This window comes from Paramisgurnus dabryanus, chromosome 3 (assembly GCF_030506205.2).
Source record: "Paramisgurnus dabryanus chromosome 3, PD_genome_1.1, whole genome shotgun sequence".
Classification (NCBI taxonomy): Eukaryota; Metazoa; Chordata; class Actinopteri; order Cypriniformes; family Cobitidae; genus Paramisgurnus; species Paramisgurnus dabryanus.
This window is the reverse complement of record NC_133339.1, coordinates 45,682,094-45,709,513: the sequence shown is the minus strand read 5'-3', so window position 1 is coordinate 45,709,513 and position 27,420 is coordinate 45,682,094. Positions and strand designations below refer to the sequence as shown.

Genomic DNA, 27,420 nt, shown 5'->3' with positions numbered 1-27,420 from the left:
AACAATTTACGATTAACTAAAAATAATATTCAACGTTATAATTGTTCATATTCTGAAATAAGACAGTGTACGATGATGACTACAAATGCGACCTCCGGAGGCTGCAGCCTTCGGAGTGAGAAACGGCCTATGTGTACATTTTAGGCATGGTCGACCATCGCGCTGCGCAGACTGACAACTGAATGACGTCAAGGTACTGCGAGAGCAATATGAGAGCAGGCTGGTCCGTATGATTTCTCGCATCGCTATCGCGGGATGTTGACGTCATCGGCTTGCGCAATGCCGCGTGATTCTTGAGCAGTTAACAGACGGTGTCGTCACAAGGTTAGTGTTACTTTTCTAAACGCTGGTCAGGATGGAATAATCACACTCGTTTGTGAGCACTAGCTATGAAATTGTTTAATCTCTTAAAAAATAACTTTTATTACATATTTGTGTTTATTTTCCTGATACGATTATACTCTTCAGAAAAAAACGAAAAACGTTGAATGGCAAATCGGTTTTATGAGCCGTGACGCGCCCCCTGGAGAATAACAACTTTATTTCTAATAGTAAAAAAAATGTTACCTAGCGACACTTGCCGCCCATCGGAGGCGACGCGACATATTTGAGCGCTCTCATTATGATAATCGACAAAGCTCTGCGATGATGGGCGCGTTCTAGTTGAATCGCGTCGCGCTCGCGGGCGTCGTTTGTAGACCTCCTTCTGTCAATCAGACTCTGATCAGGTCCGATCTGCCACCTGTGGTGTGCCTGACTCACTCGTGCCTGTTGCTTCATGTGTTTTGGAGCGATATGTGTCTGTGATTATGCGCGCGACCGGATGATAACGATCAGGATGAGGACGCTTTGCGGATAGATGCATTTGTATTTGGTGTTTTCCCCACATGTGTGCTGTTCTTTTCTCTTCCTCCGGCGACATCTGATGAAGTTTTAGATGCACTATGTGATTTGTGATACAGTCTCAAGAAGAACATCGAAAGCGAGCCTCGTTTATTTGTTTCCGCGATGTCAATCAAAAAGCCCTCATTGTCGACGGAGAATGGGGTTAAAAACGGGACGTCGAGAAATGTACTGGAGCGGTGCGCCTCGGTCAACGAGTATTTTGATATTGCCTTCAAGGTGTGAATTTTATGATTATCACTATTATGTGCGTGTTAATGTTGTTGTGTTTGTGTATTAGTTGACACTTGTGGCGCGCGCGTGAGTAGTGCTCACTTTTAAGATGCGCAACTTTACTGTAAATGGCAAATATATTGGTGAGTAAATAGGAAATCTCTATCTAATTGTAAAAAATAGCAGTGGTTCTACTCGTTTTGCCTCAGGACCCACATTTTACATTTAAGTGGAAAGCCAACCAACATTGCTTGTTGTATAAAAGTAACAAATACAACAGCAATAGTATAGTTTTAAAAATTATTATGACATCCAGCTGCAAAGGTCCGATGCTAAATTAACAACATAATAAGATAACGTAAGAGTAAGATTTATGAAAATTTAGGAAACAGCAGAAATGTGATTTACTAGACTTAAAACGAACAAACATCAGGCCAAATGTTTTATTAATATTAGGGCTACAAAACGATTAATCGTTTGCAGAATAAAAGTTTAGATGATGTGTGTGTGTGTACTGTGTCTAATAATTATGTGTACATAAATACAAACAGATGCAAGTATATAATACAAAATTTACATGTGTATACTTTGTATATTTATGTATAATTTTATATATAAAATGTATAAATTTATATATGGACAGTTTTTGCAGTAACAACATAAACAAGCGGCTTTCATGGTCAACACGTAACTTCCGGTAAACCCCCGCTAAGAATAAATAACAACAAAGTACTATAAACGTAGTTCATTTATACAACAAGCAAAAAAATTTTTACGTAGATATTTGTTCAAGAGTTCAGTTTAGCAACTAGTCAGACTGTTAAAAACCCGAAACCGGAAGTAAAATTCGGACCAGATGCATTTCGCGTCAACGCACGTGCGTCCGGTGAAATCGTCTGTAAATACTTTGATTTTTTTCTAATATTAATAATGTATGTGTGTGCATTTATATTTATATATATATATATATATAGATGTATAGATATATAGATCTACTTTACTGCAGAGTTCAGCTCCAACCCCAATCAAACAAACCTGAACCTGGTAATCAGGCATGTCTGGGCTACCTAACAATTATAGTCAGGTGTGTTGAAGCTGGTTTGGAACTAAACTATGCAGGAGGGTAGATCTCCAGAAACAGGGTTGGGCACCCCTGCAGTACACCCACACATATATGATGTAAACAAAAACTTTTATTCTACAAATGATAAGTCGCGTTTAATCACTATGCAGCCCTAATTAATCACTCATATTAATAAAAATACACAGATTTTGATATGATTACAACAAAAATTAAGAGGAAGCATTTTGGTTCTATTGCATTGTACAAGTTAAAGTTAACAATAAGTCTATACTATGCATGTTTATAATGTATAATGTGTACAGTATATTATTGGTTGCATTTATTATTTACATTTAGCTTTGTTACTGTCGCATCCTATCGGATCAGGCTATTGAGAAACACTGCACTCCCTGTTTTGAATAAATGCATTTCCTCTTCTGATGTGTGGCTGGGTGAAAGGCCGTGTTGTTATATCTGACTAATATGAAAAGTAGATTGATTTTTCCTCAGTACTAGTAGATAAATATTGACTCAGGGAGGGTGAAAGTAGACAAACTGGTGTAGACCGAAGGAATACAGTCATATAAAAACCCGTGGGAATCCAGAATGATCCCTGGAGAAATACATGTTTCGGTTCAATAAGAGAGTAATTAGAGGAGCACGCTTGTCTCTCTGTTGTGTTGTGTCATCTTTGTAGTGAATAGGATTAAGTAACAGTACATCAACTGTTATTAGGCAATACTGAATGCAACCGAGTTAAGAAAGATGTGTTTTGCAATTTCAGCAAGTCAACGTGAAATGAAAATTGATCTTATTTGCTTTTACTGATCTCATGCATTAGTGTATGTATTCATTTTCTATTTTCTATATCTTTTGCCACCCCTCCCCTCCAACCATATATTTGATAAAAAGTCTTAATAAAAGTCCCTCATTGCGTTTTCTTTTCACTTTAAATGTCATAATTCACCATCATCACATCAAATGTTTCACAGTATGTTCACTTTGCTATGTACAGCTTTAAACCAAACCTGGATGTGTAAAATAAAATGTTTCTCTGACCCGGACGTCTTTAGGTGATGTTGCTGGGTGACTCTGCAGTGGGGAAGACCTGCGTCCTGGTCCAATTTAAAGATGGCGCCTTTCTGGGAGGAAACTTCATTGCAACAGTGGGAATAGACTTTAGGGTAAGACGTCAGTTAACATACTGTAGCTCAGTGGTCTTGGGGCACCAGGCTGCCCGCACGCAGTCTGTGAGTTGCCCGCCAAAGCACATTCCATAATAGCCTCATTTTTAATATTTATTTCTTACATATTTTATATTAGCTTGGCTTTTTTATGTATGTTTACATAGAATAAAATCAACAAGTAAAACAAAAAAGTTTTGAGTAGACAATATCAAAAAAGTAGCAATTACTCATGTTGGTTTAAAGGGGTCGTACTGTTAAAGTCTGGCTTTTTCCATGTTTAAGTGCTATGATTGGGTCCCCAGTGCTTCTATCAACCTAGAAATGTGTAAAAGATCAAACTAGTAACTTAGTTTTGGTTAACCCTTCTCTGCAAGCATGTAAAAAAAATAGGTAATGGGAATTTGGCTCCCCTTGTGATGTCAGAAGGGGATAATACCGCCCCTTAATCTGCACTATTCAACCACGACACTGCCATTTAGTGCAGAGATCAGCTCATTTGCATTTAAAAGGACACCCCCAAACGGCACATTTTTGCTCACACCTACAAAGTGGCAATTTTAACCAGCTATAATAAATTATCTTATCTATATGGTATTTACCGCATTTTTTTACACGTGAAACATGAACACATGTTATATTGCGCACTGTAAACACAATCAAAACTTAAAAAACACAGAAAGAACGAGACCTTCAAAAAACTTTTTTTTCTGAATGGCCTGAGGGCGGGATTAAGCAGATGAACATATAGTACGTTCCAAGATCATTCAGTTACAATTTATATCTAATTTTTGACGGTTTAGTGGCTTTTGCATCTAAACTCATTTGGGTGGTTTCCCGGACAGGGATTAGCTTAAGCCAGGTCTAGGCCTTAGTTTAATAAGGAAGTATAGCTAGTTTTAAAAAACATGCCTTAATAAAAACATTACTTGTGTGCAACAAACAAAGGACACTGATCAATTTTAAGATATGTCAGTGCACTTTGTTTGGACAGCTCTTAAAGGAACAGTAGTAGGATTATGGCCAAAACTGGTACTGCAATCACAAAACTTGTGGCTAAAACTGGTACTGCAATCACACTACTGGTGGCCAATACACAAAATGACAACATAAACATCAGTTGAGGGCTGCAACTCCACTTTTTAAATGAAAATATCCTGGCCAGACCACTGTTGTCCGTGATATAAGTATTTGAAATGAAAATTATTTCTTAATGTGACATATCAGGGCCATTTAATGATTAATTGATATAAATCTCTTACATACTGTTCCTTTAAATTTATTTAGTCTAGGACTAGTCTAATCCCTGTCCGGGAAACTGACCAATCATGTATTAACCCACTGGAATCCTGGCTTTTAGTGATGATGGATGGGCTTTAAATCCACTATTCAATGCCATTACAATGCTGGGAAGAGCCTGGATATTATTTAATGTAACTTTAAATGTCTTCAGCTGAAGAATGAAGTCGTATACATGTTGGATGGCTCAAGGGTGGGTGAAATATGTGCTAATCTTTGACCGTGGTGAACTATTCCTTTAAGAAGATATTATTCTGGGTTGTGTAACAACAAACATTACCTTCAGAAGGAACCCAACACTGGACATGAGCGGGTGAAGTTTATTTAAACAAGGTCACTGATCATATCAGATGTTAACAGTGTTTTTCAGTGCCAGCTGTTGTGTAAATCTCTCACAATGTAATTCAACCTTGTTGAAAGATGTGACGACTAAACCGATATTAGACTTGACAGCAAACACACGTCTCTAAGTAAGCCATATCTAGAGGACATTTACATAGGCACAGCAGCGGAAGACATCATTTGATTATAAGGGGCAAAACAAGGCACCACCAAACATGATATGGCTTGTAATGCGATTTTTAAAACATACATCGAGTGTCCAGCCAATCTCATCTGAGTGTTTCACTCTCTTTATTTTCCATAGCAGTGTAACTGTGCAAATGTCTGTGGATTTCTGAAGTGGTTTTGATGTGGCGCACCAGCCGATCTGTCAAAGGACTGTGAAGTCATTGTGGCACTCCAAATGTCTTGTGAGTGTTCAGATGTAACAGAGCAATCTGATGCTCTTTCACGTTTCAGTCTGGCTAAATGATTAACACATCGCCCGCCCCACAGCACTCTCCAAGCCTTGAGCTGCATCTGCCAACCCTGGTTAGTACGAGAGAGAGAGAGAGAGAGAGGATTTATGCATATCTGAAAGCAATGTAACTGCTGATGAGCAGTTTTCCTGTACAGTTACAGCTGTTTTATGGATTCAGGCTTTACATTTTATCAGTATGTGCATACATTTGGATACGAATTTGTGACTTCTCTCCCCTCCTTTTGAACTGCAGAAGTGTGTAGCAAGAAGGGTTTTGGTTTGTTCTTTTAGGCATAAACAAAGATTTTCTGCATGGTCTTGGTAGTTAACAGCAGTTGGTATTAGCAAAGTCACTTTAGGGAAGTTGCACCACTAGGCGGCCATGTTTGCAACTCCTAGTCATGCAAGACTTAAATCCTGATCTACTCAAATTGTTACTTAAGCTTAAATAGCAAGAGAAATTGCACCTTTTTCAAAGTTTTAAAGGGGATATATCATGAAAGTCTGACATTTTCCATGTTTAAGTGCTATCTTTGGGTCCCCAGTGCTTTGATCAACCTAGTAAATGTGAAAAGATCAACCCAGTAACTTTATTTTGGCAAACCATTCTCTGCAAGCTGAAAAAAATAGGTCATTGAAATTTTGCTCTCCTTGTGATGTCAGAAGGGGATAATACCACCCCTTAATCTGCTCTATCAAACCACAGCATTTAGTGCAGTGATCAGCTCATTTGCATTTTAAAGGACACACACAAAAAGAGCACATTTTTGCTCACACCTACAAAGTGGCAGTTTTAATATTTAACAGTTGTAATAAATGATCTACACTCACCTGTTCAATTTCTCATTAATGCAATTATCTAATCACATGGCAGTTGCTTCAATGCATTTAGGGGTGTGGTCCTGATCTCCTGAACTCCAAACAAAAATGTCAGAATGGGAAAGAAAGGTGATTTAAGCAATTTTGAGCGTAGCATGGTTGTTTGTGCCAGACGGGCCGGTCTGAGTATTTCACAATCTACTCAGTTACTTGGATTTTCACGCACAACCATTTCTAGGGTTTACAAAGAATGGTGTGAAAAGGGAAAAACATCCAGTATGCGGCAGTCCTGCAGGCGAAAATGCCTTGTTGATGCTAGAGGTCAGAGGAGAATGGGCCGACTGATTCAAGCTGATAGAAGAGCAACTTTGACTGAAATAACCACTCGTTACAACCGAGGTATGCAGCAAAGCATTTGTGAAGCCACAACACGCACAACCTTGAGGCGGATGGGCTACAACAGCAGAAGACCCCACTGGGTACCACTCATCTCCACTACAAATAGGAAAAAGAGGCTACAATTTGCATGAGCTCACCAAAATTGGAAAGTTGAAGACTGAAAAAATGTTGCCTGGTCTGATGAGTCTCAATTTCTGTTGAGACATTCAGATGGTAGAGTCAGAATTTGGTGTAAACAGAATGCGAACATGGATCCATCATGCCTTGTTACCACTGTGCAGGCTGGTGGTGGTGGTTGTGTACTGGTGTGGGGGATGTTTTCTTGGCACACTTTAGGCCCCTTAGTGCCAATTGGGCATCGTTTAAATGCCACGGCCTACCTGAGCATTGTTTCTGACCATGTCCATCCCTTTATGACCACCATGTACCCATCCTCTGATGGCTACTTCCAGCAGGATAATGCACCATGTCACAAAGCTCAAATAATTTCAAATTGGTTTCTTGAACATGACAATGAGTTCACTGTGCTAAAATGGCCCCCACAGTCACCAGATCTCAACTCAATAGAGCATCTTTGGGATGTGGTGGAACGGGAGCTTCGTGCCCTGGATGTGCATCCCACAAATCTCCATATCCTATCAATATGGGCCAACATTTCTAAAGAATGCTTTCAGCACCTTTTTGAATCAATGTCACGTAGAATTAAGGCAGTTCTGAAGGCGAAAGAGCACTGTAAAAAAAATCCGTAGAAATTACAATGGTATTGCAGCTGGGTTGCCAGTAAATTACCGTAGATTTAAATGTATGTTATTTACTGGCAAGAGTTTGTTCAAAGTTAAATAAATTTTCAATATTAACAAGTCTTTATCTTTACAGAATAAAACTATACAATAACAGCCTCATGCAAAGCATTCTGGGAACCAGAAATCATCATCAACCTTTTTCTGTTTTTTGCTTCAGATTTTGTTTCCCAGAATGTTTGGCTTGAAGCTGTTTTTCTAGTTTTATTCTGTAAAGACAAAGACTTGTACATGTTTAATGTTCATTTAATTTTGAACAAAATGTTGCCAGTAAACAACATAAATTTAAATCTACGGTAATTTACCGGCAACCCAGCTGCAATTTCTACGGAATTTTTTTACAGTGAGGGTCAAACACAGTATTAGTATAGTGTTCCTAATAATCCTTTAGGTGAGTGTACATCTTTACACACAAAGCAAGATGCTTCAGTCGGCATTAAATATGTTTGTATTACTATAAAGTTTGTCACACGCCACCAATAGATTTTCCCCCTTAAGCCAAAACAGTTGTTATCTTAACAGGTGGCTTGCAAAGAGTTGAAGGTTAGCTGCAAAAAAGTGGTCAAAATCTGCTTGAAATCTTCACATGTGGTGTGGAGATTACAAAAACCAATTTCCAACTTTGGGAAGCGGCAAGCTTGGAGACAGAAGCCCAAACAAAGATCCCAGAAACCCTCACACGCTTTAATCGGCTGCCAATGATGTCTAAAATTAGTTTGAAATGAAGCATCTTATCTTCAGCGGCTCAGGAAAACAGCGAAGCGTTTCGCCACTGGTAGTTTTTTGAATGGCACAGCGGCAGCACTATAGCCTGCATCTATTTTGGGCTTTTCTTTGTAGCACTTGCTCAGCATGAGGATGTGTAGGAGGCAGAGGAGAGGAGAGGAGTGCAGGTCTGATGCCAGAGAAATGGAAAGCCATTACAACTAATTGATGGCTATGGATGATTTATGCTGGATGCACAGAGCCCTTGTATGTATGTACTTTACAAAGTGCTGATTTAATGGGAAAGCAACATCCGTTCTGGTTTTCAAGAGATCGTAATGATACTGATACGAGGTCAGTTTTACTAATGATAGGTTTGATACTTTGGTAAATCAAAACAGGGCTTTATGGCAACTTCAAAGGGATTGTGACATTAGGAATCGAATTTGACTTAATCTTGGTAGCATTAATACATCCTGCAAGCTTCATAGCTTCCTATTTAATAATGAAATCATTTGCATAAATAGATAGATAGATAGATAGATAGATAGATAGATAGATAGATAGATAGATAGATAGATAGATAGATAGATAGATAGATAGATAGATAGATAGATAGATGAATTTTCATATGACCTACCCCAGAGAAAATCACAGCACATCATTGTATCGTTGGCTCCGCCCACTGTTGTTCAGTGACTCAATTTCAGTCAGAGTAAGGACCCAAATGGATCTGAAGGAGTAGTTGTTTACAATGATGATAAGATTGTAATAATAACGGTAAGATTGGCTGCTGTGGAAAACGAGCATCATTGCAAGGCTTCTGAAGGATCCCGAAATGAGAGAGAAATGGATTGTTTGTTTTAAAGAGACCCTATTTTCTGATTCATGATTTTACACATACTTTGGTAAGTGTCTGTAAGTACGTGTTAATGATATGCAAAGGTACAAAAACCGAAGAAGACGCTGAGTTATCTCCAATTTAAATCTCTTTTCTGTGACTAAAGCAAACACAAGGATTGTAAGCAATAGTTTACTTCCTCGGCCTGTTGACATGGCCACAAAAATCGTTATCATAATTCACTCGCTTCTGACTCACAGCCTGTAAGTCGTCTATGTTTCTTATTTAAAGACTACTGACTAAACCATGATTCAAACGCAAGTTTTGTTCAGTGTAGAGTAGCTCTTATTTGTCGTTTTTACGATCATAATGCAGACATGGTTTTATGTTTTATCTTTACCTTACCAATCTGTTACATTCTGCTCAAGCCACACTGGTAAAATTGATCAATCAACTGGGTCATCTGCATATATCGGTTTATATAGGTATATATTCGAAAAAAATAATAATGTGTTTTTTGAACCATAAACTAGTGATACACGGGTGTCTTATAAGTCACGGGTTAAGCAATTGTCACTTTTTTGTCATTAAAAACAAAAAAAGCAAAAATTTATGTTGTGTGCAATTCCCTAAAGCTTATATTAAATATTTGGGAATATATTTATATATTTTATCAGGTAGTTTAATAACGTTACAGTACATCTACGTAGCAATGTAACATATCTAATTGCAATTGCGGTTCAGCTTTGTGCGATTAGATCTTACTGAAACTGCTTATGGGTCTAGTGATTTAACTGTGTTCTTATCTGTTGGGTTTTTTTGTATTTTTATATCCATATGAAACAAAAATAAATAAATTAAAAATATAATTAACACTTCTTTGTAAAATGTAAAATTATATAAAGTTATAATTATAGCTGCAACTTTAACTAAAAGTTACTGGAAAGTTATTGGAGTTTTACTGGAAAGATTTGTATGCATGTTTGTTTTTGTAAACAAAGAACTGGATTTTATAATTAAAGTGTGATCTACTTATTTATTATTATTATTATTATTATTTTGCTTACATTTGCAAAAAATGAAGTAAATCATAATTAAAGTTTGGCATGAAACATACTACATTTTTAAGTTGATGTTAAAGGTGCAGTGTGTACATTTTAGTACATCTAGTGGGGAGGTTGCAAATTGCAACCAACGTTTCAGTCCACCTTTCACCGAAATGCATAGAGAAGCAACAGTAGCCACCACCGGACAACCATGTCATCAGTGGAGACAACTTAGTAAAAAAAGTTTGTCCGTTAAGGGCTTCTGTAGAAACAAAATGGCGACTTCCATGCAAGTGGACCCTCTGTGTATGTAGATAAAAACATCTCATTCTAAGGTAATAAAAAAATAACACTACATTATGAAAGGTCTTTATACTCCACTGATAATATAGTTATGTATTTTATATTGCATTTCTGTCAAGAGATCTTTATAAAAGTTACACACTGCACCTTTAAATACAAATAATATTGATTTACAATAAGTAAGAATTATAGTTTTAAATTTATATTTATATATTTGTGCAGCTCTTAATAATCTTTTAATCTTACTTAATGTTTTAAACTGATGTTAAATTTATAAGATATTAATTTGAAATGAGTAATTATTACAATTTTAAAAAACGTAGGCTGTATGTAAGGATATGAAGGCTATTAGAAATAATTTGTTAGTTAAATACTGCTCAACTTCGTAATTTTCAAAATATTAAATACATTTGGGATTTTTAAAATGAGTAGAAAATGCGTTCAAGGTCATTTCATTCAAGTGAAATTTGCAAACCAGTTGAATAAAATGTTCGTTTGTTTACAATAAGGAGCCAGACTTGTAGACATTAAAGGTGACATAGAATGATTGAACGGGGTATTTATCCTTGTTATGTGATGTGACATGTAGACAAAAAATGTTTTGTTTGGGTCTGTAATGCCTTAGAAGCTTCCTAAAAATCTCTCTCAGATAGCTCTATTAGCGTGGGGGATTTTAAACAAGTGGTTTTGCACCTATTTGGCTCCCCCTACTGGTTTAACTTGCAATCTCATTACTAATTGGCTGACTTTGCTGCCACTCAAAAAATGTAGCCAATTATTTTAAAGTGGAGGGGCAGTGAGATGCCTGTGATGTCATAAGCATCAGCTTTTCAGATTGGGCCGTTTTCTGGCTGACATTTCTAAAAGAGGAATTTCTATGAGACTCAGATGTTTAGCATGTCTAGCACTTTTTGTATGTTCGTGAATGCAGGTAGACTACCATTATTCAACAAAGACAAGGTGAAAATGGTTTTTCATTCTCTGTCCCCTTTAACAGGCCCGTGTGCATTAAGTTTAAACGCATTGTCCGTTTAGGGAGACGCGCGCCGGAAGTCTTGCAATGCGGAACCAGGCACGAATATATAACAAGCATTGAGACACAGTCTGCACGTGTGCGTCAAGTAGAAACCCCTCGTCAGTTTAGGAGAAGCAGCGTTTTGGTTGACGCGCCTCTCACGGAGACAACAAGGCCATACTTGCGCTCCCTCAATTGGTTAGACTGAAACAAAGCCTCGCTGCATATTTCTTATATCGCATCCTTTCGCAATTTGCTAATTGAAACAATTTTAATTAATCACCAAACGCTGCTTTGTAAATGTTGAAAATGTGTATAATGATCCTATGTTGTTAATAATATGACCATGCTGGTTTCCGTGGTTCATAGGCATATTCTGTTGTCAGTTTACCCGGTAATGTAATCTAATGGCTGTTTCCAATTACTTTTAGCTTGAAATAAAGCCTGATGTTTTGTTTTACTTGCATTACAATGCCTGGCATGTCTACTTAATGGTCGTGGAGGCGAGGCCGATGTATCACTACCATAAACCACACGAACACATTGTATTATACCAAATACACAAAATAATGTTGTTTTTAGCAATGTAATAGGTGCGCTTTAACATAATTACTGTCATAACAGCGCTGACCTATGTGCCAACTGTATTTGACTAAACAAGAATCCAGCAAACTGTAAGCAACGCATTTTATTTCAATAATAGTTTGCATCCTGTAATGACCCGCTTTTATCCATGCATTTTGAAATACATTTCAAGACAGAAGCCGCAGATCTGATAACACTATATATACACGAGACCAAAAGCATATCTGTTGGAAACACGCTGGTATGGTATTTATAATCTGTGCTCATATTTGCTGGCAGTAAGTGCATTTTTTTTTGCAAGGGTTAAAATGTTGTTTGTACACATGAACTGAGAATGATATATCTGTGTTTGTTGTGCTTTTGAGATTGTTTGGGTGTATGTGACATGAATAAAAACAAAGTGTGTACAAAAAAACTGCAGGCCATAGCAACATGTAGGCTGTCAATCATAGAAGTAAGCGGGGCACCGAGCCAGACCAAATGCCCTTAAAGGGGAAGAACACAAATCGGTTTCAATCAGAGGATGACAAACTGGGTAGAAAATAGTCATTAATCATAAAAATGTCTATTTTTTTGGCCAAAACATTGTAATACTAATAAAGTACAGGGAACCTTAGGAACCATAATAAAATATTTAAAAAAACAGCCACTTTTAAAGGGACATATTTTGCCCATTATATTTTACTAAATGTTTTATCTCAGGGTTTGAGACAATAGTATATTTAGCCGCATTAGCGCTAACAAGCTACACACATTTATGTCCGAACACCTTGTAAAAGTGTATTTTGAATAATATGGGTCCTTTAAGATGAATGCACTGGATTCATCTCAGCATCTCATCCTTATCAATTGCATTAACAATTCTTTTAGTATACATAAATGTCAGCTGTAGAGTTGTACGTTCACAAACCAGATCAGCTGGTATGTTTGTTGTTGTGTGTGATCAGTTAGTCATTGCAATAGAAAGAATGTGTCTGTTTTTCTTGGATCATTTTGCAGTTGCCAGTCTTTTGTTTTGCCGTGACTCAGACATTCAAGAACTGTTTTTGTTGGTTGAATTCATCATCTTTTCTCCAGCTAGGGACCAAAGTAAACATTTGTCGTTTTTACCCTCTAGAGATTTTTTAGAGGAACAACAAGACATCTGAGCACGCCTAAAAGCAGTTCTGTCTGAGCCAGTCTGATAAAACTGAGCAGAAGCACAATAAAGAAATGACTGTTTGCTTATTGAAGCAGTTAATGTTCCTCACGGATAGCTTTTGTTTTCTTGCTATGTTCAGATTTCATTTTTCCTCATTGAACTTCCTGGAGGTGTGTTAGAGAGGTAATCCTGGCGTGTAAGATTAGTCAATTGTCAAACACTAAACCAATGATGTATTTCTACAAATATGAGCAGATGTTACATATCTTATAGGTTTAGATGACTCTCGAATACAAATTCTGTCATTGTTTACTTACTCGAATATAATTTCATAGCCACATGACTTGATTTAGTGTAACACAAGAATGAACGTCCACTTTGCTCTGTCTTTTTTAAATGGACCAAAAAAAATCAACATTAAAATGTAATTGAAGTTCCCTAGATACCAGGTCATCCGACAATCCAATCTTTGTTTATTGCTAAAATATTTACTGTAGTTACAGTGAGGAAAATAAGTATTTGAACACCCTGCTATTTTGCAAGTTCTGTCACTTAGAAATCATAGAGGGGTCTGAAATTGCCTTCGTAGGTGCATGTCCAATGTGAGAGACATAATCTAAAAAAAATCCTGAAATCACAATGTATTATTTTTTTACTATTTAATTGTATGATACAGCTGGAAATAAGTATTTAAACACCTGAGAAAATCAATGTTAATATTTGGTACAGTAGTCGTTGTTTGTAATTAGAGGTCAAATGTTTCCTGTAGTTTTGCACACACAGCAGGAGGGATTTTGGCCCACTCCTCCACACAGATCTTCTCTTGATCAGTCAGGTTTCTGGCCTGTCGCTGAGAAACACAGAGTTTGAGCTCCCTCCAAAGATCCTCTATTGGGTTTAGGTCTGGAGACTGGCTAGGCCACGCCAGAACCTTGATATGCTTCTTACAGAGCCACTCCTTGGTTATCCTGGCTGTGTGCTTCGGGTCATCGTCATGTTGGAAGACCCAGCCTCGACCCATCTTAATGCTCTAACTGAGGGAAGGAGGTTGTTCCCCAAAATCTCGCAGCAATACATGGCCTCAGTCATCCTCTCCTTAATACAGAGCAGTCGCCCTGTCCCATGTGCAGAAAAACACCCCCAAAGCATGATGCTACCACCCCCATGCTTCACAGTAGAGATGGTGTTCCTGGGATGGTACTCATCATTCTTCTTCCTCTAAACACGTTTAATGGAATTATGACCAAAAAGTTCTATATTGGTCTTATCTGACCACATGACTTTCTCCCATGACTCCTCTGGATCATCCAAATGGTCATTGGCAAATTTAAGACGGGCCTGGACATGTGCTGGTTTAAGCAGGGGAACCTTCCATGTCATGCATGATTTCAAACCCTGACGTCTTAGTTTATTACCAACAGTAACCTTGGAAATGGTGGTCCCAGCTCTTTTCAGGTCATTGACCAGCTCCTCCTGTGTAGTTCTGGGCTGATTTCTCACCTTTCTTAGGATCACTGAGACCCCACGAGGTGAGATCTTGCATGGAGCCCCAGTCCGAGGGAGATTGACAGTCATGTTTAGCTTCTTCCATTTTCTAATGATTGCTCCAACAGTGGACCTTTTTCACCAAGCTGCTTGGCAATTTCCCCGTAGCGCTTGTGGAGGTGTACAATTTTGTCTCTAGTGTCTTTCGACAGCTCTTTGGTCTTGGCCATGTTAGTAGTTGGATTCTTACTGATTGTATGGGGTGGACAGGTGTCTTTATGCAGCTAATGACCTCAAACAGGTGCATCTAATTTAGGATAATAAATGGAGTGGAGGTGGACATTTTAAAGGCAGACTAACAGGTCTTTGAGGGTCAGAATTCTAGCTGATAGACAGGTGTTCAAATACTTAATTGCGGCTGTATCATACAAATAAATAGTAAAAAAATCATACATTGTTATTTCTGGATTTTTTTAGATTATGTCTCTCACAGTGGACATGCACCTATGATTACAAATTCAGACCCCTCCATGATTGTTGGATCATTTTCCTCACTGTATTTATACATACACTTTTATTAAAAATAAAGGTGTTTAAAGGAATATTTATTTTTCTTTTAAAAAAAACACGATCATTTACTCACCCCCATGTCATCCAAGATGTTCGTCTTTTTTTGTTCAGTCGAGAAGAAATGACGTTTTTTTGAGGAAAACATTCCAAGATTTTTCTCACTTTAATAGACTTTAATCAATAAACTAGGGATGTGCATTTATGTCATTTTTTCATTTCGATTAATCCATAGGTCTGAAGAACGAGTACTCGATTAACTGGGGGCGGGGCAATCAAAGGGGTGGGGCGTACACGTCATGGTGAAAATGAAAATATTTTTATTAAAAACACTCAATAAAACTTAATTTTGAAGAAATGACAGAACAATGAACACATACTAGATTATTAATGAATTAAATGTTTTAAACAGAAACCTCTAACAGGAAAAGCTGCGTGATGAAGTGAAACTAAAGGGTTAATACTGTAAACACAAACTGAAGCACTTTCTATATGACGCACTCTGCATAATATGAAGCCTTTATACAACATAAATGTACAACGTCCGTATATCTGCATAAAATGCAAGACCTCAACTAAGTTTTCAACTAAGTTATCTTAAAAAAAAGAAAGTTTAACTCCTTTTGTTAATGAGCCAGCGTATTACCTAATCGCGTCTGACGTATTTGAAACTACCGCTCCAGTTGTTTACAAGTGTGGAAAAAGAGCACCGTACAGATGTTGTTGTATGTGTAATGATAATAATTAATGTCTTTGTTTTAGTTTATTGTTTAAAATGGTCCGCAAGTGTGCGTTTCACATTTGTAGCCGGCACATCACACGGCTAGTGCAATATGAGAAGTGTTGTAAAAGTGCTTATTTTTTATTTTTCTTGTCAAAAATGATGATTGTCTCACTAGATAAGACCCTTATGTTTTGTTTGGTATTGTTTAGAGCCCGTTGAAAGTGCAATTTTAAACTGCATTGAAACTGTAAACTGTTGAGGTCCAATAAAATCCACTCTATGGATAAAAATCCAGCTTTCTTCAAAAAACGTAATTCTTCTCGACTGAACAAATAAAGAAAAACATCTTGAATGACATGGGGATGAGTAAATGATCGTTTTTTTTATGAAAGTGGAACAATCCTTTAAAATTTTACGTAACATCGATGCCATAGAAGAACTGTCTCTTTCATACCTTTTAATAGTGAATGTTTTTTTGAGGAACCAAAATGAGTTGGGATGCAAGATTGGATTTGACCAATTACACACTTCATTGAAATGAAACACCAGTGATTTTTCTTTTTGTTCAGTCAGTATGAATTCATTTGGAAAAGCTCGGTCTAAATTGTACTTGATGACCTCTACCATGCGTGGACATCTGTAGATGATAATTACTCATCTTTGAAAATCTCACTTCCATTTGTGCGAGTGACATTTTCCTCCATAATTTCAATGCCATTTGGTGCATCAAATAGTCAGATAGGTCATTTTCTCTCAGTACAGAAGGTGCGATTTTAAAACATTTGGTTCACAAAGGAAGTAACGGTTGACGTCAACAGGAAATTAAGCAGAGAGCTGGTCTGTTATTTCATCTGCACTATATAATTAAGTCTAAGTTGAGAGTCTGACACAAAAGCAAATAGCACATTTACAGATCTGACTTTAGTGGTAGATAAATTGTTTGGTGGTTTAGTTTCCTTTATTAAAAGTGTTTTTTAGAAACGATGTACTGTTTTCGTAATGTCTGTGTAATGGCTGTTTTTTATGTTATCTGTAGAATAAGGTGGTCACGGTGGATAACATGAAGGTCAAACTCCAGGTACGTAACCACAAGTTTCAAAGAATATATATTTTATAATTTTATTTTTTCTTGTTTTAAGCTGAACTTTATATTAGGTGCACCCTCATGTTGTTCAAAACCTGTATGAGTTTCTTTATACTGTTGAACACAAAAGAAGATATTTTGATCAATGTGACCCTGGACCACAAAACCATTCATAAGGGTTCATTGAGATTTATACATCATCATAAATAAGCTTTCCATTGATGTATGGTTTGTTAGGATGGGACAATATTTGGCAGAGATACAACTATTTGGAAATCTGGAATCTGTGGGTGGAAAAAATTTAAATGTTGAAAAAAATCACCTTTTAAAGTTGTTCAAATTAAGTCCTCAGCAACACTTATTACAATTTTTTTTATTTATTTATACAATTTTATATATTTACAGTAGGAAATGTACAAAATATTTTTATGAAACATGATCTATACTTAATATCCTAATGATTTTTTATAATTTTATAATTTTTATGTATAATTTTGACCCCATACAATATATTGTTGGCTACTGCTACAAATATACCCCTGTGACTTATGACTGCTTTTGTGGTCCAGGGTCATAAATGATGGTAAGCACACAGTTGACGACAGCCATTGACTTCCATAGAAACTAGTATAAAAGTAAATGGCTGCAGTCAACTGTGTTTGGGGGAATGATCTTATTAAATTTGTGCTTACAAAAAGCATGTTTGGGGTAAATAAATAGCTTTAATGATTTTTATTCTTATACTTTAAAAAATTCTTCACTGCCTTAAATTTTTTTTGTTTCATCAACTCAGATTTTCAAGTCAGTGTAACGTGTTATTTATCTTGACTAGAGATGAGTTGTTATAACTTAAACATATTTAACTTCATTTTATAAGTTGTACTCATCTCTTGTCAAGATAAATAGTAGTAAGTTTACATGACTTGTAAATCTGAGATGAGTAAACTAAGACATTTTATACAGTGTACTGTTAAGAAAAACATAAATACCTTCTTGAATTTGCAGAGTATGACCTGAAATCACTTTTCACACGACTTGCATAAATCTTTTTTTTTTTTTTTTAAGAAAAACCCGACCAAGAAAAAAAGGATAAAATTAGACCAGAGCCTGACCTGACCCAGTGTTTGTTTGTTTTTTAACTCAACTGGGCCCGAAAGTATACAGCACCATCTTGTCTACAGTCAGGAGCCTGCATGCACCAGTCTAGGGCTGCCACTAATGACTATTTTATTTAACGACTAATCTATCGACTAATTTATCGATTAATCGATTATTCTAAACAAATAATTTACCACCAACAATCTAGAAACATTTAATCAAACATTCCTACACTGTAAAAATACTTTGCTGCCTTAAAATTTTTTGTTGAATCAACTCAGATTTACAAGTCATTTCAACTTACTATTATTTATCTTGACTAGAGATTAGTTGTTTTAACTACAGGTGAGTTGTTATAACTTAAAAAAGTAAGTTGACTTTTCTCAACTATATTTTATAAGTTGTGACAACTCATCTTTGTTGACAAGACTTGTAAATCTGAGTTGATTCAACAAAAACATTTTAAGGCACAAAGTATTTTTTGCAGTGTAAAGACTCGATGCATAGACGCGAGATGGTCTGTGTCGTCTTGGGTCCGTTTGACAAAAAACACACTTTTACTGTGCATTCAGACCGCCACCGGCGAGAGCGTCAAAGTGGCCGGAAGTCATTCATTTTCAATGAGAGCCGGCGGCGAGCTCTGGCGAGCAGCGGCGCGTCATGTACAGCGTGAGCGTCGAGGAGAGTTGAAATCAGCTCAACTTTATGGTAATGAGATATGAGGCGGTTCGGCGGCAACCATTCGGAAGGCGGAAATGTTCACCGTCAACCAATCGGAAGGCGGAAACCTCCGCCTGAGAGGAGTTCAGAGAATGCATTCGAGGGTCAGAGCGTCCACTACAACTTTTCTTTAGCGTCGTTGTCAGGGAAGCCAGAGCTTTTATTGACGCTCTCGCCGGTGGCGGTCTGAATGCACAGTTAGACCTGGATCCACTCAGGTCGGACCTCAGGTTTTTGGATTTATGTGTACCTGTGAAGATCTCGATCATGCAGACTGAGTTGTTTTAGTCTTGAGTTGACAGCTAGTTATTTTTAGTGATGTTTGCTAAGTCATGCATTACATAGGGTTGGTGATCTGATACATTAAACCTAATATAAATAGATACATGTACTTCGCTGTGTGTTGTGTATAACAGTCATTTGGCTTTTTGAGGAGTTATTTTGAGTGCCATTATTTTAATGAGGTATCTTACTCATGCCGACAATAAATGGGCGAAAAAATCCCTAGAGTAATAAAAAGTAACAACATGGAAACAACTCAACACAATGAGCAACTACACAGCAACGCTTTAAAAACCAGACAGCCCACCTCAGGAACTGCATGGCAACATCCTTAAAACCACATAAAAACACTCCTGGCTACCAATCAGCATCAGTTTGCATTTTCTCCTTCCTGTTTAAGAATTAATTTGAGTCCAGCTGTATGAAAGCTGTGCGATGCGTAAACCTCATTTCTGGATCTCAAATGATGCTCTTCCTCTTTCAGATTTCTGTTTTTGTTAAATAGGCCAAAGTCTGACAATTGAATTAAGTTTTTGTCAATAAAAATATTTTTTTTTACATGTTATCTATTCTCTGCTGCAGATTTGGGACACGGCAGGACAGGAGAGATTTCGCAGTGTTACTCATGCGTACTACAGAGATGCTCAGGGTAAATGTTTCTTCTCTTGTTACCTTTATAGCTATCTTTACCAAAGACATTTACACAACAACAATTTAAATTATTTTTATGTTTTTAGTAATCAAGTTTTTATGCGGTTTGGCTGTTTGTTTACACAACGACAGTGTTTTGTTGAATGATGATTTGTTCGTGAAAGCGTCCGTATTTGTGCGTACGCATGTTTGTGAATGAGACCCAATGTATTTGCTCTGAAATGGCTCAAGTTTTATCCAGACTGGCAATGGCTGAGCAAACAGTGTCCAATTAAATTCAAAATGTTTCATGAAATTAAACCAGGTAGAACCAGGACGTTTCCAGAGTGTTTAAAAATGATTAAGAAAATGAAACACGGAAATTTTAACACCTCATACAAATCCAATAGAAAAATCATAAAATATTGGATTTATCATCTGTAGCAGGGTCAGTGACAAAAACGGTTTGGCAAGATGAAAAATGTGTATGTTGATTTTATGCAATAAAAAATTACATTTGCTCCATTTTTATGAAAGTTAAAGGGGACAGAGAATAAAGAAAAAACATTTTTACCTTGTCTTTGTTGAATAATGGTAGTCTACCCGCATTCACGAACATACAAAAAGTGCTAAACATGCTAAACATCTCAGTCTCATAGAAATTCCTCTTTTAGAAATGTCAGCCAGAAAACGGCCCAATCTGAAAAACTGATGCTTATGACATCACAGGCTTCTAACTGCCCCTCCACTTTAAAATAATTGGCTACATTTTTTGAGTGGCAGCAAAGTCAGCCAATCAGTAATGAGATTGCAAGTTGAGCCAGTAGGGGGAGCCAAATAGGTCCAAAACCACTTGTTTAAAATCCCCCACCCTAATAGAGCTATCTGAGAGAGGTTTTTAGGAAGCTTCTAAGGCATTACAGACCCAAACAAAAAAATTTTTGTCTACATGTCACATCACATAACAAGGATAAATACACCGTTCAATCATTCTATGTCACCTTTAAGACTGAATGGACATGAAAATGTCCAATGGTGTAACCGCCAATTGCACCAAAGGATAAATATTTTATCCACCTTGATGGCATGTAAGCATAATCATAAAATAAATTATTGTAAAATATCACACGAAAATGCATTTTTGTATATTTGTTTAGACAGTTTTCTAAATAATCTTTGACGAATTATGTAAAAATGCATGTAAAAAAATCATATTACACCAAACTAAATGATTATATTTTATTCCACTTTTTTATGCATATATTGATATAAAAAACCCGTCTTCGCCCAAGTTGAAAATATTCAACTTAAGCGAAAAATTCGCATGAAACAAAGTTTAATCCCGCAAGTAATCTAGGGCAAGCAACGTGATGCCCGCGTTTGGTGTGTACGTAGCATTACAGTAAATGTGTGATTAATCTAACATCATGCTTATAACTCTTTACTCCATCACAGCTTTACTGCTGCTGTATGACATCACAAGAAAGTCTTCGTTTGACAACATCAGAGTAAGACACAAACTTTCAACTCACTTCTGATTGGTCAGCAATCCCAGCAGGCAATAGCGTCATTTCACTTTCTAGGTTAACTATAGACCCGGCTATGAGTAACGTCTAGTCAAAAAATCCACCCTGAATTTGGATAATTAGTTTTTTTCTAAAATAACCTGTGAGCTGTATGATATTCCATCTTATTACACGGCTCTCTGGAATGCTTGATTCTGATTGGTCAGTTGAGACATTTGCAGGTTCGTTCTTTTCAAATAATAACCGCTCCAAAATAATAACGCATAGCCGGACTACTTGCACGATTAAAATCGCTCCGCGCCAATAAAGATCAATAAAGATTACTGTCTGTTTGGCGCCATCTTGTGACAAACACTCGACAACCACGACAAGACACAGAGAGCTTACTGAGACTGAACTTGACAAAATAGAGCATGAAAGCTACGAAGCCAACACACAAAAAAATACAGAATGGGCATTAAAACTTTTCTAGGCTAAAAGAGAAAAAAATGGAGACCAGTATAAAGCAGAGGATCTTAATAAGGTATTACGATCATTTTATGCATCTGTGCAAAGTTTCGCGGAAGGATAAAAATGTTAATTTAAAACAAATATGCCAATAAAATGTTTCAAATTCATATTCATGTCCAGTTTTTTTTCTTATGTGCAAGTAGCCGTGTAATAAGCGGGATAATGTAGAGGCAGCCGGTAGTTTTTGGGAAATAAGCCCCTTCAGTGTGATACAAGACCCTCCGCTTCGCGTCGGGTCCTGATCACACTGTCGGGGCTTATTTCCCAATAACTACCGGCTGCCTCTACATTACCCCTTACATGTAAGCAACAGCGATTACAAGGTGTTTGGTTTTATTTATTTATTTTATTTTCATTTATATGGTTGAACATCATTTTGCTGCCTTTTAGTCTAGACGTCTGATCTGTGTCTGGACAGACAGCTATTAGACATGTTTTAAACACAAAATCGCTTGCTGGGATGCAATCCAATGTCTGATATTTTTTAATAACCACATGTATTACATGTATTAGACCATGGTGCTTATGTCTGAAATCATTCATAAATATTTATTTACTATCTCAAATGAATATTTTGTGTCTGTTTACTTCTGTAATAAGCTGCACTGTCTGTACACAAGTACTGTATTGTTAAATATTAAATGCTATGTTATGCAGTTCCTTTAACTTTTAGGTTTTTATCATCGTTTGAAATGTCAATATCATCATACCAGTTTTATCACACAGGAAGGATGATGATTTTAAAGTGAGACAAACCAATACCACAAAACAGCACTGCGTTTATAAAATCAACCAGTTATAAGGCTTCATGATTTTCTAATCTGTAAAAATGATCAGTATATTAAATTTATCTGATATGTCATGACATACTGAATTGGTCACGAAAGCATACAGCATACTACTGTACACTACTGCATAGAAATGACCAAAAAATCCTGTAGCTCTTCCCATTCCATGGTTTTTGTTATCCCAAGGCATGTGACAATGTGAAACTGTCTCTCTACTGTCCATTGAAGTGATCTTGTTTGCATGTGTATCACTATGTAGGCCTGGCTGACTGAAATCTATGAGTATGCACAGAAGGATGTGGTCATCATGTTGCTTGGCAACAAGGTAAGTGGGACTTCCTGAAAGAAGTGAAAGGAGATGAACAGCCCCCCTTATGAGGCATGAATAATGTACAAATGCATGTGCACACACAGACTCACACGCAGGGCTGCTTGGTTTGATTTATTTGTTGTTTCATTGCCTTTTTATATCTAACAAATTAACATTTTAATCACATGCCTTTGGTTTCCTGTCACCTCATCTGTCTGTGTGCAGTTGTGGTTTTGCATTGGATTAAATAGTGCCCCCTTATGGAATAATGAAGCATTTAAATCCTGTACTGTAAATACAAATTAAGTAGAGAATAATGTAAAGAGTTTTGTTAGTAATCACCATTATCCCACACTCTAAAAAAACATTGGGTTAAAAACAACTTTTTAGCTCCCTCCAAAGATCCTCTATTAGGTTTAGGTCTGGAGACTGGCTAGGCCATGCCAGAACCTTGATATGCTTCTTACGGAGCCACTCTTTGGTTATCCTGACTGTGTGCTTAGGGTCATTGTCATGTTGGAAGACCCAGCCTCGACCCATCTTCAATGCTCTAACTGAGGGAAGGAGGTTGTTTACCAAAATCTTGCAATACATGGCCCGGTCATCCTCTCCTTAATACAGTGCAGTCGCCCTGTCCCATGTGCAGAAAAACACCCCCAAAGCAAGATGCTTCCACCCCCACCATGCTTCACAGTAGAGATGGTGTTCTTGGGATGGTACTCATCATTCTTCTTCCTCCAAACACGTTAGTGGAATTATGACCAAAAAGTTCTATTTTGGTCTCATCTGACCACATGACTTTGTCCCATGACTCCTCTGGATCATCCAAATGGTCATTGGCAAACTTAAGATGGGCCTGGACATGTGCTGGTTTAAGCAGGGGAACCTTCCGTGTCATGCATGATTTCAAACCACGACGTCTTAGTGTATTACAGACAGTAACCTTGGAAACGGTGGTCCTTGACCAGGTCTTCCCGTGTAGTTCTGGGCTGATTTCTCACCTTTCTTAGGATCATTGAGACCCCACGAGGTGAGATCTTGCATGGAGCCCCAGTCCGAGGGAGATCGACAGTCATGTTTAGCTTCTTTCATTTTCTAGTGATTGCTCCAACAGTGAACCTTTTTTCACCAAGCTGTTTGGCAATTTCCCCGTAGCCTTTTCCAGCCTTGTGGAGGTGTACAATTTTGTCTTTAGTGTCTTTGGACAGCTCTTTGTTCTTGACCATGTTAGTAGTTGGATTTTTACTGATTGTATGGGGTGGACAGGTGTCTTTATGTAGCTAATGACTTCAAACAGGTGCATCTAATTTAGCACTTATTTGCAGCTGTATCATACAAATAAATACTTAAAAATATCATACATTGTGATTTCTAGATTTTTTTGGATTATGTCTCTCACAGTGGACATGCACCTACGATGACAATTTCAGACCCCTTCATGATTTCTAAGTGGGAGAACTTGCAAAATAGCAGGGTGTTCAAAAACTTATTTTCCTCACTGTATATATATACCTATGACAAGAAAACAATCCAGTTAAATGACCCAACAAAAGGCTCAACCCTGCGTTTGGGTAGAAAAAATGTAATCCTATTTTAATCCTGAACATTGCAGTTGTATAAGAAGTATTATCGATTGTATTTCAACAGTCAGACATGGCTGCAGAGAGGGTCATCACACACGAGGAGGGCCAGAAATTGGCTAAGGTACGAGATTATTACACCTGTCTGTATCGCAAATTATCAGTAAAGACTTGTTTTGCCTGTTTTTGCATTTACCAACAATGCTCCGGGTTTTCTTTGATGCAGGAATACGGAGTCCCTTTCATGGAGACAAGTGCCAAGACAGGAGTCAATGTTGAACTCGCTTTCCAAGCCATAGCAAGGTAAGAGACTTAAAAAATGAATAGATGATGCTAACAAAGACAATAGTGATTATGACAATATGCAATATTAAAGGTGCAGTGTGTAACTTTAGGAGGATCTCTTGACAGAAATGCAATATAATCTGCATAACTATATTATCAGTGGTGTATAAAGACCTTACATAATGAACTGTATTGTTTTTATCATCTTAGAATGAGACGTTTTATTCTTCATACACTGGGGTCCGCTTACATGAAAGTCACCATTTTGTGCCACCATGCCACCCTTTTTTGTCTTAGACAACAACATGTTTGTCCTGCGGCAGCTACTGTAGCTTTTCTATGCGTTCGGTAAACAGTGGACTGAGCCGTTTGTTCCAATTCACAATCTCACTGCTAGATGCTGCTAAATTCTACACACTGCACCTTTAAGGGGCTGGACACACCAAAACTTTTAAACGCGGCTGAAAACGCCTTGAGGACGCCGAATACCAGCTGTTTTTCAGCTGAGTGCCAGCTTTCTTCAGCTGAGCGCTTTGGTAGCTGTGATACTTCAGCTGTGAGCCGGTTGGTTGCTGTGGTAATGTCCCGCCCCTCCTCCACTGTGATTGGGCGGCCGTGTGAGAACTGACATTGACGAGCGGAGCTTTTCTCCCAAAATTGAATCTCTTTCAACTCTCGACGCTCAGCACCGAGCGCGGAAAAAACGCTGAGCGCCGGTTTTCAGCGCGGAAAAATCCCGCTAGCTGCTGGCTTATTTGAAAAATGCCGAGCTTCCATTGGAAACAATTGAAAACATGCGCCGGCCGCGGGCGTAAAAGTTTTGGTGTACACAACCCCTAAGAGTACCTTGCGACCATCTAAAACAGTGGATCTCAAACTGGGGGCCCTGAGATGGTGCCAAGGGGGCCCTCGGTTTTATGACATTTTATAAAATAAATTAATTTATCACAAATTCTGTGTAATTAAATCTCAGAAAAATAAGGCTACTTACCAACAGCACTACATTGTATAGTTTAATATGCTTTTTTAAATTCAAATATTACGTTTTGGAAGGTTTTATGTCATGAATTTTCTTTGGGGGGGCCACGAAGGGTTGCACTGTATACAAGGGGGGCCGCACGTCGAAAAAGTTTGAGAACCACTGATCTAAAAGATGCTAAGAACTGTCTCGCAACCAAACGTTACTACTGTAGTTAAGATCCTGAATGTTAATGGGGTTTCCACGCAGGGAACTAAAGCACAGAAGTGCCCAGCAGCCCCACGAACCCAAATTCAAGATCCACGATTACATCGAATCGCAGAAGCAGAAGTCGAGCTGCTGCGGCGGAGTCATTTGATCTCCAGAGGGATATTTGTATACAGAAATGTGCGTGCATTGTTTCAGTGTATCCAGACCCCCGAACCCAGTTTGCTTTTATCATTAAGGAATACACAGCCAAATACTGCTGGAGCTAATAAAGTACATCACGGTAATAAGAGGTGATGTTGCTTTACAAACGGTATTTATCCAGGTGTGTACAGTATCTAGGTTGGTCTGAGTGTGTTTGTTTGTGTATTGTGGTTCACAGGTTTTTTTGATGATTATGGTCTCTTACAGTATCTGCACAAAGTGTTTAAATATAAAAAAATCTGTTATATGGCACGCAAATGTGCTCAAACTGGGCAGTGAGCTTGTGTCCGTAGAGTGTTTTTATATCAAATCGAGTGTCGAAACGTTACCGTATGGTTTAATATATGTTTACAATCAGTGTATATTGACTTGAAAACAATCATAGCTTGACCTAGTCTGGCTTTATATATAACCCTTTCTTTGCTTTGCATACGTACAAGCATGTCATATATTCATACCTCTCACCTTCGCTGTATGATTGTTTGGTACGGATATCAATATGTAATAATGTATATGAATCTGGTACGTAAAACAAGTGTTAAATAATGTTTGGATTGTTTTGTCTCATCTAAATGTTTTGTTTGATATCACACCAGTTCATCACTAAGTGCCATGAGGAGGTCCATTGTAACGCCATATACTACTTGTTTTGTAACAGAATGGTTTTTGGGTTCAGTCTTTTAGGATTTTTCTAAATAAAATTTTAACGTTTAAAGCCACATGGTGGCGGTGTTACACATTGAGAACTGCAAATAAATAAAGAGCTTAAAAATTTTATTGTTGCCTTACTTTTTAGATTCATAGGTGCCCTGTTGTTGTATCAGAGTTTAAATTACTTTCAGTGGACATCAGGTTTCACTACACATATGAGAATATGAAATCGAATGTGAATGATAAAATGCTTGTATTGTGTTGTTCATTGTAAATTTCTCTGCATTAAAGCAATTAAATAAACGTAAGTGTTATTTGATCTTGGCGTGACAATGTGTAGACTGATGTTGGCTGTTATATGTTTGCTTTGTGGCATCATGACACCTTTGACTTTATAAAGGACCTGTATTTGTCTTTAAGCTCACAGCTGTGATCAAGAAAGGTCCTGTTCAGAGAACCCTATGACACTATTATCCATTTAAATACAATCTGACACGCATTAAATCCTGTAGCATGTTAAATTAAGTTTAATTGTTATGTTTACATGACTAAAATGTGCTTTTTTTAAACCAAGGATAGTTAATTTCCCAAATACTGATGTAACCAGAAGTCATCTGGATTTAAAATGTATTCGAGACAATTGGATTTTTAGCAAACTATAAACAGTTAATT

At 37.4% G+C, this 27,420-nt stretch overlaps 1 protein-coding gene across 1 annotated transcript; it reads left to right on the top strand.

Moving 5' to 3' along the window:
* The first annotated feature begins 571 nt into the window (after positions 1-571).
* On the top strand, positions 572-27,067 carry LOC135744835 (ras-related protein Rab-37-like). Its single transcript, XM_065263188.2, has 9 exons — positions 572-1,122; positions 3,253-3,363; positions 16,931-16,972; positions 19,661-19,727; positions 21,164-21,216; positions 22,792-22,857; positions 24,490-24,546; positions 24,649-24,725; positions 25,936-27,067. Exons 1-9 carry the CDS (start codon positions 1,009-1,011, stop codon positions 26,042-26,044), a joined length of 696 nt encoding a protein of 231 aa, XP_065119260.1. The 5' UTR covers positions 572-1,008; the 3' UTR covers positions 26,045-27,067.
* The last annotated feature ends 353 nt before the right edge of the window (positions 27,068-27,420 follow it).